Below are 15,966 nucleotides of genomic sequence, written 5' to 3'. Positions count from 1 at the left end.
GCCCCCAGTTTTCAAAGTCTGAAAATGGTAGTTGTTTGGCCACCTGATTCCAGGAGTCATTGGTACTGCACCTACTCCCAATGTTGGGGCTCTTTGGTAGTTGAGTAGTATTTCAGCTTTGAAATGCTATCCTTTTTCCTGTTTCCTTACCTTACTTGATCCTAATACTCTCTGCTACACACTTGGTTCTCTGGAAGCAGAGCTAAGGTGTCTCAGATGCAAGGCTGGTGTGATATAATTCATGTCTAGATTTCCAAGAGACTCACTCCTTTAGTGCAAAGGAAGCTTTCTTAAGCCTCTGCACAATCATTTCAAAGAACTTAAACCTTCTTAGTGAAGGAACACCTGCTAACCACCTTAGGTTGAATTCAGGTCCAAGAAAGCAGGGCAGATGTCCCAGCTTCCAAGATCAGTTTCATGTAGGGACCCTTCTGGTCTGTCAGTCATTTGTTCCATGGCTGTGTCTGACCCACTTTGGCTATGTGTTTTATGGTGTGTTATGAGGATAAACTGCCTGAGCACTAGGCAGTGCCTAAGACTTGTTTATGATGTGCGTTGAAGTGAAGGCGAAACGACACACCCCTAGGGACACTGTTAGCAGTCACTACACAAGGGTCTTGAACATGATAGTTGGAGAGGAAAGTGGGATTCTTAGAAGCAACTGAGTTATCACACTAATTTCTGTGGGAGAATCAGGGTAGTGAGTAGTGAATGGCTCTCCTTGGGGAATTTGGAGTGTGCCACAGTTGGTTTGGTAGCTTTGTTGTGCTTTTTTGACTGGTTTCTGCTTTCTACATGTACTTTCTGTCTTTGCTATGGAAATTGCTACCAGGCACAATATGGTAAAATGATTCTTAAGACTACTATGGGCCCCTCTCCAGTGGGTGATTCACTGGAGGATAGTGTGGATACTATTGTCAGGTGGGAAGTATGCCCCTGTTTTGCAGAGTGACTGTTGAATCGTATGTCTGGTTCCTGCTGTGTAGGAGTATGGCTGGTTCTGGAAGGTCTTGACATCACGATGCCAGTGAACAAGAAGGCTAAGGAAAAGTTTGTCTACAGAGAGTACGTCTGTTGTTGTCAGTGGGGGAATCTAGACAAGCATCTGCTGATGGACCCAGCAAAGCAACAGCATCACTAAACCTTATCCATACCCACTGCTGCTGAGAGCTGAGAGTATGGCTTTCATAGAGAGTGCCACTCTCTGTGATGCTTGCTAGGGGCTGTTGGCGCAGCACTCACCATGCCACAGCTATTGCAGGGAACACAGGCATAATGTATGTATGTTCTTCCCGGAGAGGTTGCAGACTACATCCTTTAGGTACAAATATAACAAACAGTATGCTCAAGTCTCCCAGCTCCCCTCAGAGTTGCATCATTTTGCTTGACTGATCAGGAGCCCTGTGATCTGTAGAGTGTTTCCGCTGAGTGGGGCGTTGTCATTCACCACTTAGGATATGGTTAAGGAATCAGCTGCCGCAATTAGCTCAGATGAAAAAGCATTCACCCTAGACAACACTGAGTCCACAAAGACATATGCCTCTGATGTTAGTGCACTTATGTTTGTACCCAAAAGATGTAGTCTACAACTTAGAGGTCAAGAAATACCGTAGCTGGTAGCTGACTACAAAAGTAATAAGCATGTTATTGTAAAGCAAGGTTTGTTTTTCAGGGCATACATGCATTGCTCCTATACTGCTGCAGTAGCTGTTCGTGGCTTGCTGCATACTTGCTGTACCTTATCACCAGCCTCCTTACATTAAGCTCTTAGAGTAAGGAAGGAAGGGAGCCACTCAGACATCTTTGCAAGTGCTATCTCCATCGGACAAAAGCACATTGGGAAAGGCCTCATCAAGTCATCCTGGGATCAGATGGTTTACAGTTGGCTTTAAAGGGTACCCACCACTGGCTAAACATTCTGTGGATCTAATGGCATCGCTTCTAGAGTTAATTAGGCTCCTCTGGCGTGATTGCCCTGGAAAGGGCAAAGAATCCAGCAAAGACTTCATAACAACAGTAGTCCGTCTACTATGTATCACTATTTGAGGACCTGGCAGGCCCACCATCCTCATGAAGAGACCCAGAGCAACTGTTTCCAGAGTGACTAGTAGCCTCTACTGGTTCTTGTGCCAAATGGCGCTCCCCAATAGGCTTCTGGATGGCCAGCCTCCTAAGTTCTTCCTGGATGCGGAGGTCTCTTACCTACTTGTACTGATTATACCAAATAGCAGTCCCGCTATGAGTGCTGGGGGTCTAGCCATGTTCCCCAAATACCCAACTGATGACGGTTACTCATTCACTGAGATCATGTATTTGGTGGGGAACGTAAAGACTTCGAACACTTATGGTCTTACTGAACTCTAGATAACAGGTCAGTCTGGTCCCCACTTCACATGGGAAAGCTTGGGCACCAGCCACATCTTTTTATTCATTAGCTAATAGAGAGTAAAGTGAATAGTGCTTTTCCTACTAGTCTGTGAAAGAACACACACAAAAGCAGTAGCCAGATGTGAAGCTGACAGTATAGTCCATTTTAAAGACAATTATTTTCTATTTATTTCTACTTAATTTGTAAAACATTTTCCTTTTATTCCCCCAGGCAATCAAGCCCTGTCGTCCTATGACCAACAACGCTGGACGACTTTTCCACTATCGGATTACCGTCTCCCCTCCTACCAACTTTTTAGTAAGTTACTAAGCAAATCACATTCTAGCCTAGGATGGCCTGGAACTTAGTTATGTAGCCCAGGCTGGCCTCTAACTTACATCATTTCTCCTGTCTCATCTCCACAGTGCTGGGATTGTTACAAGCCATCACATTAGCATCTGATTTGTTTCTTATATTGCTTTTATTTTTAAAATCATTATGTTGGTAAAATTTGGCTTTATCATGCTGTTTATTTCAGCTTTCCTCCTTCACCATTTAGGCTTTAAGCCTTTTTTATTTGTGTTGGTACCATGTAATAACCAAATTTATAGTAGCCAGTGAATTATGAAGCTGTTTATTGGAGCAGTGGAGTGGGAAGAGTAAAGTTGGACATTTCCATGTGTTTTCAAAGTCAGTGGACAGCTTATTGTCTTGTGGCCAAATCAGAAAATCCAATGTATAATGTGACAGTATGATATTATGGTTATTATGCAGATGTTCTATGCTCTAGGTGGTTGGCATAGTTAATTTTCCAATACACATCTGTGTGTATACATCATCCACATAACTCCCTTGGGACATTAGTTCATATTTTGTAGACGAGGATAAGTAATTGCTGAAGTACTAAGTCGTGTGGTGGTTTTTAGAGGCCAGGGAGTGTGCTCTAGTGTGTGTATCTCTGCTGTGCTATGCTGCATTGCTGCTTATCTTACTAAATTTATTAATTCTGGTTATATGCATTGAGAAGTCTTGATTTCAAAATTATTCATAATTACATATTTTAATACCTTCATTTAGCTATACTTCTTGTGTCATCAGCTTTACTTATTTAAAGAGTGTATAATTCATGATGTTTATCATAATTACAGACTTGTAAAAACACCACAGTCTAACTTTAGAACATTTATCCTAAAAGAAACTTTATATCCCTTAGGTGGCAAGGTGGCATGTGTCTGTGGGCTTGTCTAGCCTAGACTTTTCATAAGGACCATATGGTAGCTGCCTTCCCTTCCTTCCTTCCTTCCTTCCTTCCTTCCTTCCTTCCTTCCTTCCTTCCTTCTTTCCTTCCTTCCTTCCTTCCTCTCTCTCTCTCCTTCCTTCCTCTCCTCTCCTTCCTTCCTCTTCTCTCCTTCCTCTCCTCTCCTTCCTTCCTTCCTTCCTTCCTTCCTTCCTTCCTTCCTTCCTTCCTTCTCTCTCCTTCCTTCCTCTCCTCTCCTTTCTCTCCTCTCCTCTCCTTCCTTCTTTTTCTGTCTTTCTAAAATAGATTTTCCCATGTTGTAGTATGCATCAATATTTCACTCCCTTTCCTCTCCCCCCTTCCTTTGTCCTTCTTTCTTCCTTTTATTCAACCCAGGTTCTCGTGTATACTAGTTGGGCACTCTGCCACAGAACTGTGCAATCTGCATCCTTTATAGTTTCTTTTGATAGCCAAATAGTATCCCCTTGTGTGTGTGTGTGTTGTGTGGCCAGAGCATGTTCCATTTATCTATTCATTTAGGTCGTTTCCATTGTTTGTTATTGTGAATAATGCTGATAGGAGTATTTGTATGGGGCATCGGAGGTGATCTAGCAGTTTGGGGCACTTGGTACTCTTCCAGAAGACCCATGATTGGTTTCTAGCATCCACAGGGCAGCTCACAACAATCTGTAATTCCAGCTCCAGGGGGAATCTGATTCCCTTTTCTAGCTTCTACGGCTGCAAGCATGCACATGATGTACAGAGCTACATATAAGATAAAATTGGAAATGAGAGGGATTGGAGAAAAGGACAGGGAAGAGAGAAGTAATGTAATAACATTTTTGGGTGTTATTTTGTATGTTTGGGTGTATACTTAGGACTGAGCCTGGTGATTTATATGGTAACTATGCTTAATACTGCAAGGAACAGCCTAGGTTCCATAGTGGTTATACCATTCATTATTAATTCTTGTTTCATCAGAATCTTCTTATAATATTTAATTTAGTCTTACTGAATCACTCAAGTAGAAAGTGACAGTAATATTGACAAAAGAAGTAATGTGTATGTGGATACTCTTTAGTTCTTCCCAGTTCTTACCCATGTAATCTGTGAAATAATGATGCCTACTACCTAGCTAAGAAGTATCTTTTAGCCTAGCAGTCTTCATACTTTGTTCCACATTTGCACATTTGGCATTTAATATCCAAAGCATTGGCTGTTAAGAATGACTCATAAAGAAGAGAGTCTCTCATGTTGAGATCAACGTTTATATCATGTAATTGCAGATTCTGTTTTCAGGTAATTGAAGCCTTGGCCATTCATTGCATGGGCCCTGCTGTACTGCAGGGTTTGCTGGGTTGTCTTCTCCCTGGGATGTAGCTGTGGGCCTGAGCTTCTGGCACTTGGAGGCCTCAGCGGAGTTCCTCCCTAGGTTGCTTCTGGTCTTGACCATAGTAGTGTCTGTCCATCTAGAAATACAGCTCAGTAAAGCAGAACTGGTAATGTTGTGGGATTAAAGAAAACAAACTTGTAGAAAACAAAGCTGTATATAGCCTTCAGTTTTCTTTATGGTGTACATAATAAGCATCATCGGTTATTTTGTGATCTGAAGTCAGAATCTCATCAAGCTAGAGAATTAATTTTTTAGCATATTTCCTAATATTTGGAAAAATGTTGAGTCTACAAAGTTGCTTTTGTTTCTGCCTTGAGTTACTTTGTGTTTGGGTGGGTTCCTGCACATGCAAATGGTATCGTTAACTTAAATCCTGTGTTTTTGTGTTTTACTTTTAGACTGACAGGCCAACAGTTATAGAATATGATGATCATGAGTATATCTTTGAAGGATTTTCTATGTTTGCACATGCCCCTCTTACCAATGTAAGTATGTGCCAATTGCCTCTTTTCTCCTTCTTTGTACCTCCGGCCTTCCCTGCCTTCTGTCTTTTCCCAAATCAAAAAAGATCCCTTTGGTGTTCCTAACATTTACTCTGCATCCCACCTATGTGGGCTGTGGGACAGCTGCAGCCGTGTGTCAGGCAGGCCTGCGAGTCTCGTTAATGAGTCACAGGTTTGGGTAGCATTAAACGGTCTAAGTAAACGTGTGAGAGTAATATTTTGAGAGTGTGAAACATTGAAAAAGGAGGATAAACTGTGGAGTGATGTGAGGAACTATTTTTGGGTTGTTGTCCTTCAGAGGAAAGTTTTAAGGAGAAGCTAATACACGTCCCTGAGCAAAGGAAAGAGAAACTATTCAGGACACTGAGCCTGAAATAACCTCACACAGTTTTTGCTTTTGAATCCTGGAGCTGTATCGTCTGACACAAGGTCTCATGATATTTATGTGGTTACTAGGGGTGCTCTTCTGGGCATCAGTTCAAATGGATGCTCTGTATCAGCGAATCAGAATTGTCCTGCTTTGAAGCTGGCATCAAGTTGAACAGTGAATTGCTGTAGTAGAGTTGGGAAGAGCATGGCAGTACTTTACCCAGGCTGAGTATCCCATGGAACCTAGTGAGTTGGAGTTTGGCTGTGTCGCTTGCCCACAGTCAGAAAGTCACCTCACTATGTTTATTTGGAACATGAACTTTTCCACTGGAGACTGAGACTCAAATTTTGATCCTACTTTGCTTCTTCTATCTGTCATCCCTGTTTATTAAGTAGATGTGGCCCAGCCCAGCATGGTGGCGCATGCCTTTGATCCCAGTGTTTAGGGATGCAGAGGCAGGTGGATTGCTATGAATTCGAGGCCAGCCTGGTCTACCAATTGAGTCCAGGACAGCCAAGGCTACACAGAGAAACCCTGTCTCAAAAAAGAAAAAGAAAAAAGAAATGCAGATGTGATTCTAGGTAGCAATACTAACTTAAAACAGTGCCTTCTCTTCCCCTTCCTCTTCCCCTTCCCTTCCCCTTTCTCTTCACCTTATTCCCCATCCCCTTCTTCTCCTTCTTCCCCTCCCCCTTCTTCCCCTTCCCTTCCCTTTCTTCTCCTTCCCCTTCTTTTCCTTCCCTTTCTTTCCTCCCTTCCTTCTCTCTATCTATATCTGTCTGTGAACCTAGATTCTTAATATCAGAAAATTTACAATATTTTGTCTCCATATTACCCTTACCTACTAATGCTTCCCAATTTAAACCTCTCCATCTTGTATTTCCCCTTTCACTTTCATGTCACATAAGCCACTAGACAATTTTAGAATTTCAGTGTTTTCTCTGTTGTGTTTGTATCTCAGACAATCATTCTTTGTTTACCAAATTTCTACCTTAGAGTCTTAATAGCCTCTAGAAGTTCTTGTAGTCTACTGCCCTCCACTTGCAAATGCCAGTTTTGTTGGCATGAAAATACGTAAGCTTATCTATCACCTCTTAATTCCCTAGAAGACATGTAGATTTCGCTTTCACTTTAGGGTCACTTCAATCAGAGAAGAAAACAATGTGGTTTCGTAGATATCGGTTTTGGAATTGTAGTGAGCTCCACATGCTAGCTGTATGGCCTTGCACTGCAAACTCTACACACTTTGGTTGCATATCTGTAAGACAGGATTCTAATTGCTTAGGTCACCCATTTTTGTGAAGGATAAATGCAATGACACATGGCAAGTGCCATTAATAAATATTGGTACCTTTCATTTTGGGAAAGATAGCAGATGAGTTTGAATCTTTTAATCCTTTCTTTTGTTTTTTGTTGTACTTTGGTGATTTTTTTCCTTGAGTTTTATTAATGATGGCTATGCTTAAGGTTTTAGTTAAAATTAGACCTATTTTAGTTTTCAAAAGAAAGATTTATTTTTAGTTTTCATTATGTGTATGTGTGTTTTTCTGTGTGGGTATGTATGTGCATGGGGTTGCAGGTGGCTGTGGAGGCTAGAGGTATCAGATCACCTGTAGATGGGCTGCCTGACCCAATCTCAGGTCTTCTCTGAGAGCAGCAAGTGCTGTTAGCTACTGAGCCATCCTTCTAGCTCCTGACTTATGTTTAAAATTAGAATTTTTTATTTTGTTTTTGTATTTTGTGAGACAGGATTTTACTGTGTGGTCTAGATTTCTAGAACAGGTTTAGTTTTACAGCAAGAGAGAGTACACAAGATAATTTTTTTCTTTAAAGATAATTTTTAAAAAAGTTTTCCGCACGGGGCTTGATGCTGAGGTAGTTATACTAACTTAGTCACTTTTTATTGTGCTATATAAGAGATGAGACAAAAACTAAAACAAAATTCCTGACCTCAGTATATATTCATATAAATAGTGAATTTCTTAAATTAAAAAAATAATCTCAAAGACATTAGTTTATAATCATGAGCCCTATCAGTTTTTTTTGAGTCATGTTAGTAATAGAAATCAAATTTTGAATTGAGTATTATAAAGTTCATAGAAGCTAGAGCTGTCATAGATCCTTGAATTTGAAGTAGATGCTAATACAAAAAGGTTTTTAAACTGCATTACTGATCTGATGCGTATCTTAGAGCAAGTGCATCAGCAGTAAGGGCCTTCAGGTGATGGTCACATAGTCTTTTCAGCAGAGCTAGCCGTGGCAGCTAACCTTATGGTCTTGAGCTGAAGTGGATTGAAAGCTTTGTTGGCTAAGTGTGTAGCATTCTGGAAGGGTTTTATCCTGTCGTGTAGTACACTTGTTACAATACCTGATATTGTTGGTGGCTTTGACAGTATAAAGTTGGAGGAAAAAAAGTGCATTAGTGTACCGGATCATGAAAGGTTCTCATATGCACAAGAAAACCCCATGGTCAGTTCTGTGCTCAGGAACTTGGTTCATTTTCTATTTTTCTGACTAATAATGATTTGGTCATTCTCTGTCTAGAGAGGGGTGGGGCTGACTGTATCATTTTGGGGGGGTTACTAAATAATTAATTTTGCTATTATGCATCAGGAATTAGTATCAGCATACAGCAGTGCTTACTTTTAAGTAATGAAACATGTTTTAAGAAGTGCTAGGCTGGGGCTGGAGAGATGGCTCAGAGCTTAAAAGCAGTGGCTGTTCTTCCAAAGGTCCTGAATTCAATTCCCAGCAACCACATGGTGGCTCACAACCATCTATAGTGAGATCTGGTGCCCTCTTCTGATGTGCAGGCACACATGCAGACAGAATGCTGTATAAATAATAAATAAATCTTTAAAAGCCAATTTAAGAAAAATTAAAAAGAAGTGCTAGGCATTCATGCTATTTTGTGGGTTGATAGAGGTTACTTTGGTGACTTTTGACATGCTAGTTTCTTGGTTGAGCAATATATATATATTGAGGACAAGTTCTTTGAGTCTTAGAGATGCGGCTGTGAGTTGGTAAGGAACGATGCCCTTCCACCTGTGAGCCTCTCAGAAGGGCTCTGCTAGTACGGATGGAAGCCTGAAGTGTGTTCTGAGAAGAGTTTAAAGAACAATTTGTGACAAAGAGGTGGAGACTGTTCTGTTTGCCTCCTTGTGCAGTCCTTCTGTGCAGGCTAGGGAGGAGAAAAGGCTGCTGCTCTTCTCCGCTTGCCTTTTGTACAGTTGAAGAGCGCTTATGGTTTTCCTCCTCGGTGCACTCCTTTGAACAATTCACCTGCACCCATGTGCTTTAGCTCCCCTCATGGTGCTTACGAGCTGTTGGGTGTGAGCAGCTCTGCCATGCCTTTCTCTTTAGATTGTCTGTTGGTGTGTGTTCTATGCTGTTCCCTCAGGGTTTCTATGACTGTGATGAAACACCATGATCAAAAGCACCATGAGTAGGTAAGGGTTTGTTTTCACCACAGCTTGTAGTCCGTCAGTTAGGGAAGTCAGGAAGTCAGGAACTCAAGGCAGGATACCAAGGACCCGTGCTTAAGGAAGCTTGCTCTTCATGGCCATCACCACAGTGAGCTGAGCCCTCCCACATCAATCAGTCAAGAAATCACACTGTAGACTTGCTTATAGGCAAGTTTTAGGGAGTTATTTCCTCAGTTGGGAGACCTTCCTAAATGACTCTAGCTTGTAGTCGACATAAAACTAGCCAGGACTTTTTGAGACCTAACTTTTCATTTTCTCTTCATGTTGGGTTTAAGTCACTTGAGACCACTATGGATTTCGCATTTGCATTAGAGCCATTGCTAGCTCCCTAGGGATCCAGCAGTGAATCCTCTCATGGAAGAATAGTCAGTGTATAGGTCAGTAATGACCCATAACTCTCTTTAACACTTGCCTCTCCTTCCAGTCATCCCTTATGGGTACCTGGATGGGTATATTGGACTGTAGCCTGCTCTTCTGTTCTAGGCGGTCTCTCCAAGCCATTCCCACAGTTTACATTGTGACCCAGCTCCAGTGTAAACTGCGGTACTCTCCTATGGGAATGTACTTGAAAGAGGTTGTGAGGTAGCAGTAGACCCTCGTCCTAGTGTGATTAGTAAGGACAGCATAACAGTGTTCTTTTCTCCCGAGCAGCACCTGGTTTTGTGCATCCACTGTGCTTCCTGAAGACCCTTTCTCTGTGTTCTAATACCTACACTCCTCACCTGTATGTTTCTGTGTACCATTGTTTTCTTTCTTTTCCTTCCCTCTCCCCCCAATTTTTTTTTTTTTAAGAAGATTCTTGTTCTGTTACTTCGGCACTGAGCTAGATTGTACTGTGTAGACCAGGCTGGCCTTAGCTTGGCAGCTATCCTGCCTTTACCTCCCAGGTTGGTGTTAAGACCCGACTTTCCGCAGGGCTCACAAAGCAACCCAAATGTTACCTGTACCTTTTATGCTTTTTAATATGCTCGTCTTAATTGCGTTTGCAATGTATCCTATTCACTTTGTGTTTGTTTACATTTCCCTTTGTTTTTGAGATGGGGTCTCACTATGCTTTCTAGGCTGGCTTAGAATTCATGATCCTCCCAACCTCTGCTTCAGGAGCTTTAGGCTTATAGGAGTTATGCCATGCTCCTGGTCCCTAGATCCTTGCTCTACAAGACAGGCTCTATGGCTCATTCTAAAGTATGACCCTTATGTAGAACGTTAGTAAAGAGTGGGTATTTTAGAACCAGGTTGAATCTTACCAGTTTGTAACTCTCAAATGTTTTAAATGTTTGTAAGGTTAAAGTAGGTTGGAAAAGTAATAGTGTGTTAAACATATTGCTTTGTTTAGCTGAGGACTGAAGACACAGTATGTCCAAAATGTTGAAAATGAATCCCATATTAAAGTTAATTATAACAAAAGTTAAAGATAGCAACCACCATATTTTAAAAAAAGCATGAAAAAAGAACATTTAAGAGCTAATTTTTTTTTTCCAGTAGATGGCATTATAAGACTGTTTTTCTAAATTCTTACTATCCCTTTTGCTGGGAGAATTAAAATTTGTTTCTTACTGACAGCTGTGGTTTGTAAAAGTGATTACATTCTTTCCTGGACAGATTGCTAAGCCAGAAAGACGGGATAACACATCTACAGGGCCTCTGGTTTCAATTATTGTGCCCAGCTAGCCAGTTGAGTAACCTCCTTTTTCCCCTTCCTCATTGTTTTATTCATTCAGAAATCTATTTATGGAACACTCTTGTGTGTAGATGGTAGGCTAGTGTTAGATGATACACTGGGAGGTTGAGACAGATGTGGGTGAGTCCGTGCTGAGCCTTCAGTTCTCACAAGCTCTGGGCAGTAGAATAGGTAATGAGAAGTGAACTCTTTGGTAGGTAAGAGTTGGGTCTAGAATGAAAATTCCTACTTCACCAGCCACCTGTGCCTTTAGGCAAGGCACCTGATGGCTCTCTGTTTTAGTTTTTTCCTCTCTCCAAGTGCATCATGGTTAAAACTATCTTTTAGGATCTCTGTGACAGTTATATGAATAAATATGGTGAAGCATTAGAGTGGTGCCTGACCCAGTAAATGGTAGCTATTATTTTTTATAAATCTTGTTGCACTGACGACCGTAGAGCTGCTCTTGCCCCAGAACCACATAGGCAGCTGCATTGTGAGTAGATCAGTGAACTAAGTTCGTATTACTGATACATTGTTGTGCTGCCATTCTTGATCTGTATGAAGAATTAAAGTAAAACTAGGACATGATTGGTTTATTATTTCTTTCTAGAGGTAAAATGTTTAGGTTTAGTGTGTTCTTGTCACGTTTATGTTGCTCTCCCAATCACATTAGTGAAGCACTAATATTATTCCCTTCTCTCATAGAAGATTGGTCAAAGCTAGGCTCTGACCATTAGAATACAGTAGTTTTGGGCTAGGTGCAGTGACACATTGCCTTTTAATACCAGCTCACAGGAGGCAGAGGCTTGCAAATTCCTCTAAGTTTGAGGTCAGCCTAGTGTAGTCTACATAAGTAGCTCCAGCTGGCAAGGCCAAAGAGTGAGACCCTATCTCAAAAAAACAAAACAACGACGACAAAAGAAAGCAGAAGTTTTGTTTGAATGTCACACCCAAGGTTGTGACCAGCAAAGGTAAAACTTCGTTTGGTCCATGGGCCTGAATGAGATGGCAAAGCCTGCAGTATTCGCCTGCGGAGAGTGCAGGAAACTCAACAACTCTTCTTCTTGCAGATCCCATTGTGTAAAGTAATTAGATTCAACATAGACTACACAATTCACTTTATTGAAGAGATGATGCCTGAGGTAAGAACAATAAGTGCCTAACAGCTTAATGCATTTTCTGTTTTTATCATTTTTTTCTTAAAAAAAAACAAAACAGCAATAAAAACTGAACCACAATTGAAATTGGTCAGCTCCAGCATTTGCCACTTGAGACCCCTAAAATACCATGTTCACTGTCAGAAAGGTCACTATAATGTAGTTCTAGTGCCATGGTTCAAATTATTAAACTCAGTGACCTATTTCTGAACCCATATCTGCTCGTCTGCATCTGCTGATAGTCACTGTACATCTGTTGTCAGTTTTGCTTAGGGGACAGACTCTGGGTAGCAGCCAGCATCACAGAGAACTAGAATAGTGAAACTGAATCTGAGGGCTGTTAGAATAATCTTACTCATTATCTCCAGTGACGAGAGCAGTGCTTGGTTCATTTTTCTTCCCATATATTTACATTTTTTTTCCTAATTGTTTTTCATTGCTGATGCTAAACAGCAGATATATCTAAATATATGCAAGAGATTTTAAATTCCTAAGTAAGATTAATGTGAATCTCAGAATGAGTCATTGCCTGATCTTGAATTTAGTGGTGTCAACAAATCATACTAAGAAATAACAAGTAGACAGCGAACAAGCTTGTGTACTTGATGCGTTGGAGTTGGGGTCGATTTTGGGAGCCTTTGGCCCTTGGAATCTATTTAACAGGGAAGCACTGTCATGGGTGGCAGGGAACAGTGGGGAGGGCCTGATGGGCCTGATGTGCATACTAAGTTAGTGCCTTCTTCATTCTGGGCCTGTCCTGTTCATTCTCCCTGCATTTAAACAGCGCTAAGGCAAGGGCCAGCCCTTCCTACTGGCTGCAGTTTTTATTTCTTAGTTTTGTTTTGCCTCTATTTGGTTCTGTTTGGTTCTAACAATAACCCCTAGCTTATTGTTGTACAACTTTATGTGATCTCATGAAGGGTGATTTATGAACTCTGAGCAAAACATACAGGTGGAAGACCAAGACAACACTCACTCGCAAATATGATATCAGTTTAACTTGTCTGCGGGAGGAATTTTGGTAGGAATCTGTAGTTTTTATCAGCCCCTTTGTTTGCTTGTGTTAAGAGTTTGAAGTTTTTTGGGAAACTTGGCAACAAGGCTCCTGGGTTGTGGGGGTAGGGTGTGTTGGGAGTGTGGGACAAGCTCGTCAGCCTGCAGGTGCGTATGTAACTCAACAACAGGTTTCCAGGAGATTCTTAGACATTTTACACCTAGATTAGAAAAACACGATAGAGGTAAGACTTTAAGCTTCAAATATTTTATTTGAACACTAAGAAGGGCTGAGATGACATCTTTGTAGAAATCCTAACGGCAATATTGTCTGTTTCATTTCTGCCTGAAGCTGGAGACTCATTTTAGGACAGTGGCCACGCTGTGTAGGGAATGCTGTTAGTATAGTTTCAACAAACACTTTGAGTACTTGGCTAGGACAAGATTACTATGTCTTTGCAGATCTGTAGTAATTTGATTTTGACTTATTTTTCAGAATTTTTGTGTGAAAGGACTTGAACTGTTTTCATTGTTCCTATTCAGAGATATTTTGGAATTATATGACTGGAATCTTAAAGGTAAATAACAGGTTTTTTTTTTTTAAAAAAAAAAAAAAGAGTAATGCTTCTAAGATGTCTGTCACAGTATATAAAATTCACGTGACAGAGTCGGGGAATAGTTGAAGTTTTTATTGTGTAAATATTTAAGTAAAAATGTGATATCTAGATGAATACTTGCTATCATTCAACTTGAATAAGTGGCTGTGTCTTTGCTTCGTGTAATTTGTCAAAAAGCCTACTATTAGCCAAGAAGATGGTGCCAGTTATTACTAATATAACTACCTTGATTTATGTGCTTTAAGGAAAACATCTCAGTGGTTAATATTTTAAATATAGTGACCATTCCTGTAATTTGTAAGATAACAGTTTATTAAATTAGAGAACTAATTAGTTATTAAAATATGCACATGCAAGTGAAGACTTAATGTTGTTGGTGTCTGTGTTCTAGCAGATTTTTAAATTTGCTTATTATTAAAGCTGTATATTGAACGAAGACTTTTTGAAGCTAGTTTTTAAATGAATGAGCAACTTTTAAAACCAAGTGTACTGATAAATAATTTCCTGAACTAGCAGCATCATTTAGTTCTTTTAGTGGATTAATTAAAAAGTAAAGGAATTAACATATAAGTATATTACATAATGCTTTACTTCAATTATAACAAAGATGTAGATATTTTCTAATTTAAAAAGTGAATTTTTTCATGCACCGACTCCTTGGCTTTCACTCTACCCTTGAGCTGCTGTAGGCCCCTCTTTGCAGTCCTCACGAGATGCTGTGGCAGGTGCGAGTGATTGATTGAGCTATTGAGGCAGAGTGGGGGAGTGGTACTTTTTAATGTCCCTGCTTCTGGTGTGTTTTTGTGGTTCCCATAAATCTTGGGAATTAAGTTGCTCTGTTTGCTTTCTAAGGCTGTTTGATTTCTTTTTCTTTCCTTTTTCCTTGTTTGCTTTAGGTCCTTTGTTTGAAGACACCCCTCCCTGCTGTCCAAGATTTCATTTCATGCCACGTTTTGTAAGATTTCTTCCAGGTAAATCTTTTGGCTTGTCAGTGACCTGGTGTGACTGTGTCTGAAAATAAGCCTGCCATCCTTTTTACAGTCTTTAGGGATGACCTTTCCATGTTGGATACTGTTAATTATCTACTTCTCAGGTTGAACTTGGAATATAAGACTTTACATGCTGATTTATACCTTTCATAATTTATCATAATCCTCGTTTTGATGAGCAATAGGTGATTCATACATTTTGAAAATGTACTTAGTAAAATCTCATGGAAGTGTTATAGAAAAATGCATATTGCTTAATACTGCATACGGTCAACTGGAGAACAGTGAAAATTTAGTTTATAATGTAATTATAGCTATGCTAAAATTATTGCAATAATAGTTATTTAGATGATAGTATCATAAGTGATGATTTTTTATCTTGATAGATATGCTTTTAATAATTTTGAAGTACAAAAAGTATACATAATAATTTGTTCTCCCAATTAAGATATATAGGTAAATGAATAGTTTGTAGTGTTTGTTTTCTTATTTTTTTCATGGATATACTTGTAAGATATGGCAATATTACTATCATTAATGATTGGTTTTTAATGAAATCTTGGGAAGCCTTATTTGCAGTCTTTCTCTTGAGTCTTCTGCATCCAATCTTTTTCTCTGATCTTAGCAATTGCTTGTTCTGTTCAGTGCTGTGCAATCTTGCGAAGCTTTACCACCAGCTGAGTGAACGTCTCTCACCATTCTTCCCTGCCCCTTTTTCTACTCTAAAGACTGCTACAATTCAGCCACTGAGTCCTTGTGTAAAACCTTGAACCCTTCCAACACTCTAAATGAATTTGTCCCTAGAATTGTACTTCAGATAGAGGTGACATCCTCTATCTTCCCTTGCCCCTTTGTTTCAGCAGATTGTACTCCTTCTCATGTGAACAGCCACATATCTTTGTTTTCTTCACTAAATTCTCTCACTTCTTTCTGCCAGTTGAGTCCCTTGTGCCATTACCACTGGCCTTGTTATCATTCTAGCCACTGCCTTTTCTGATATGTGGACTACACAGGAATCGGGGGAAGGCAGTACAGCTGCTGCTTCCATTTGTCTGCACATTTACAGTCCTCCATGTCACTTTGGGAACTGCAGGCCTGCAGCCATGTTTTGCTTTTGCCTCTTGTTCTAAGATGGCTTGCCTGGTCTTCTTCATGCTCCAGAACCTTCCTAGGCCTGACAGATGCTGGCTT

The 15,966-nt window shown here is 40.3% G+C and overlaps 1 protein-coding gene across 2 annotated transcripts in view; it reads left to right on the top strand.

Annotated features, from left to right (window-relative positions):
• Positions 1 to 15,966, top strand: part of Drosha (drosha ribonuclease III) — a 108,726-nt gene that overhangs the window by 25,894 nt on the left and 66,866 nt on the right. For both annotated transcript variants that reach the window (XM_055601080.1, XM_055601079.1), the window contains exons 11-15: positions 2,600 to 2,686; positions 5,397 to 5,483; positions 12,090 to 12,161; positions 13,666 to 13,747; positions 14,683 to 14,757. In XM_055601080.1, the coding sequence (XP_055457055.1) occupies positions 2,600 to 2,686; positions 5,397 to 5,483; positions 12,090 to 12,161; positions 13,666 to 13,747; positions 14,683 to 14,757 (403 nt within the window). The remainder of the gene's footprint in view (positions 1 to 2,599; positions 2,687 to 5,396; positions 5,484 to 12,089; positions 12,162 to 13,665; positions 13,748 to 14,682; positions 14,758 to 15,966) is intronic.

This window comes from Psammomys obesus, unplaced genomic scaffold (assembly GCF_907164565.1).
Source record: "Psammomys obesus unplaced genomic scaffold, mPsaObe1.curated_primary_1811, whole genome shotgun sequence".
Lineage (NCBI taxonomy): Eukaryota > Metazoa > Chordata > Mammalia > Rodentia > Muridae > Psammomys > Psammomys obesus.
Note: the sequence above shows the minus strand (reverse complement) of the source record. Positions and strands in the feature narration are given on the sequence as shown.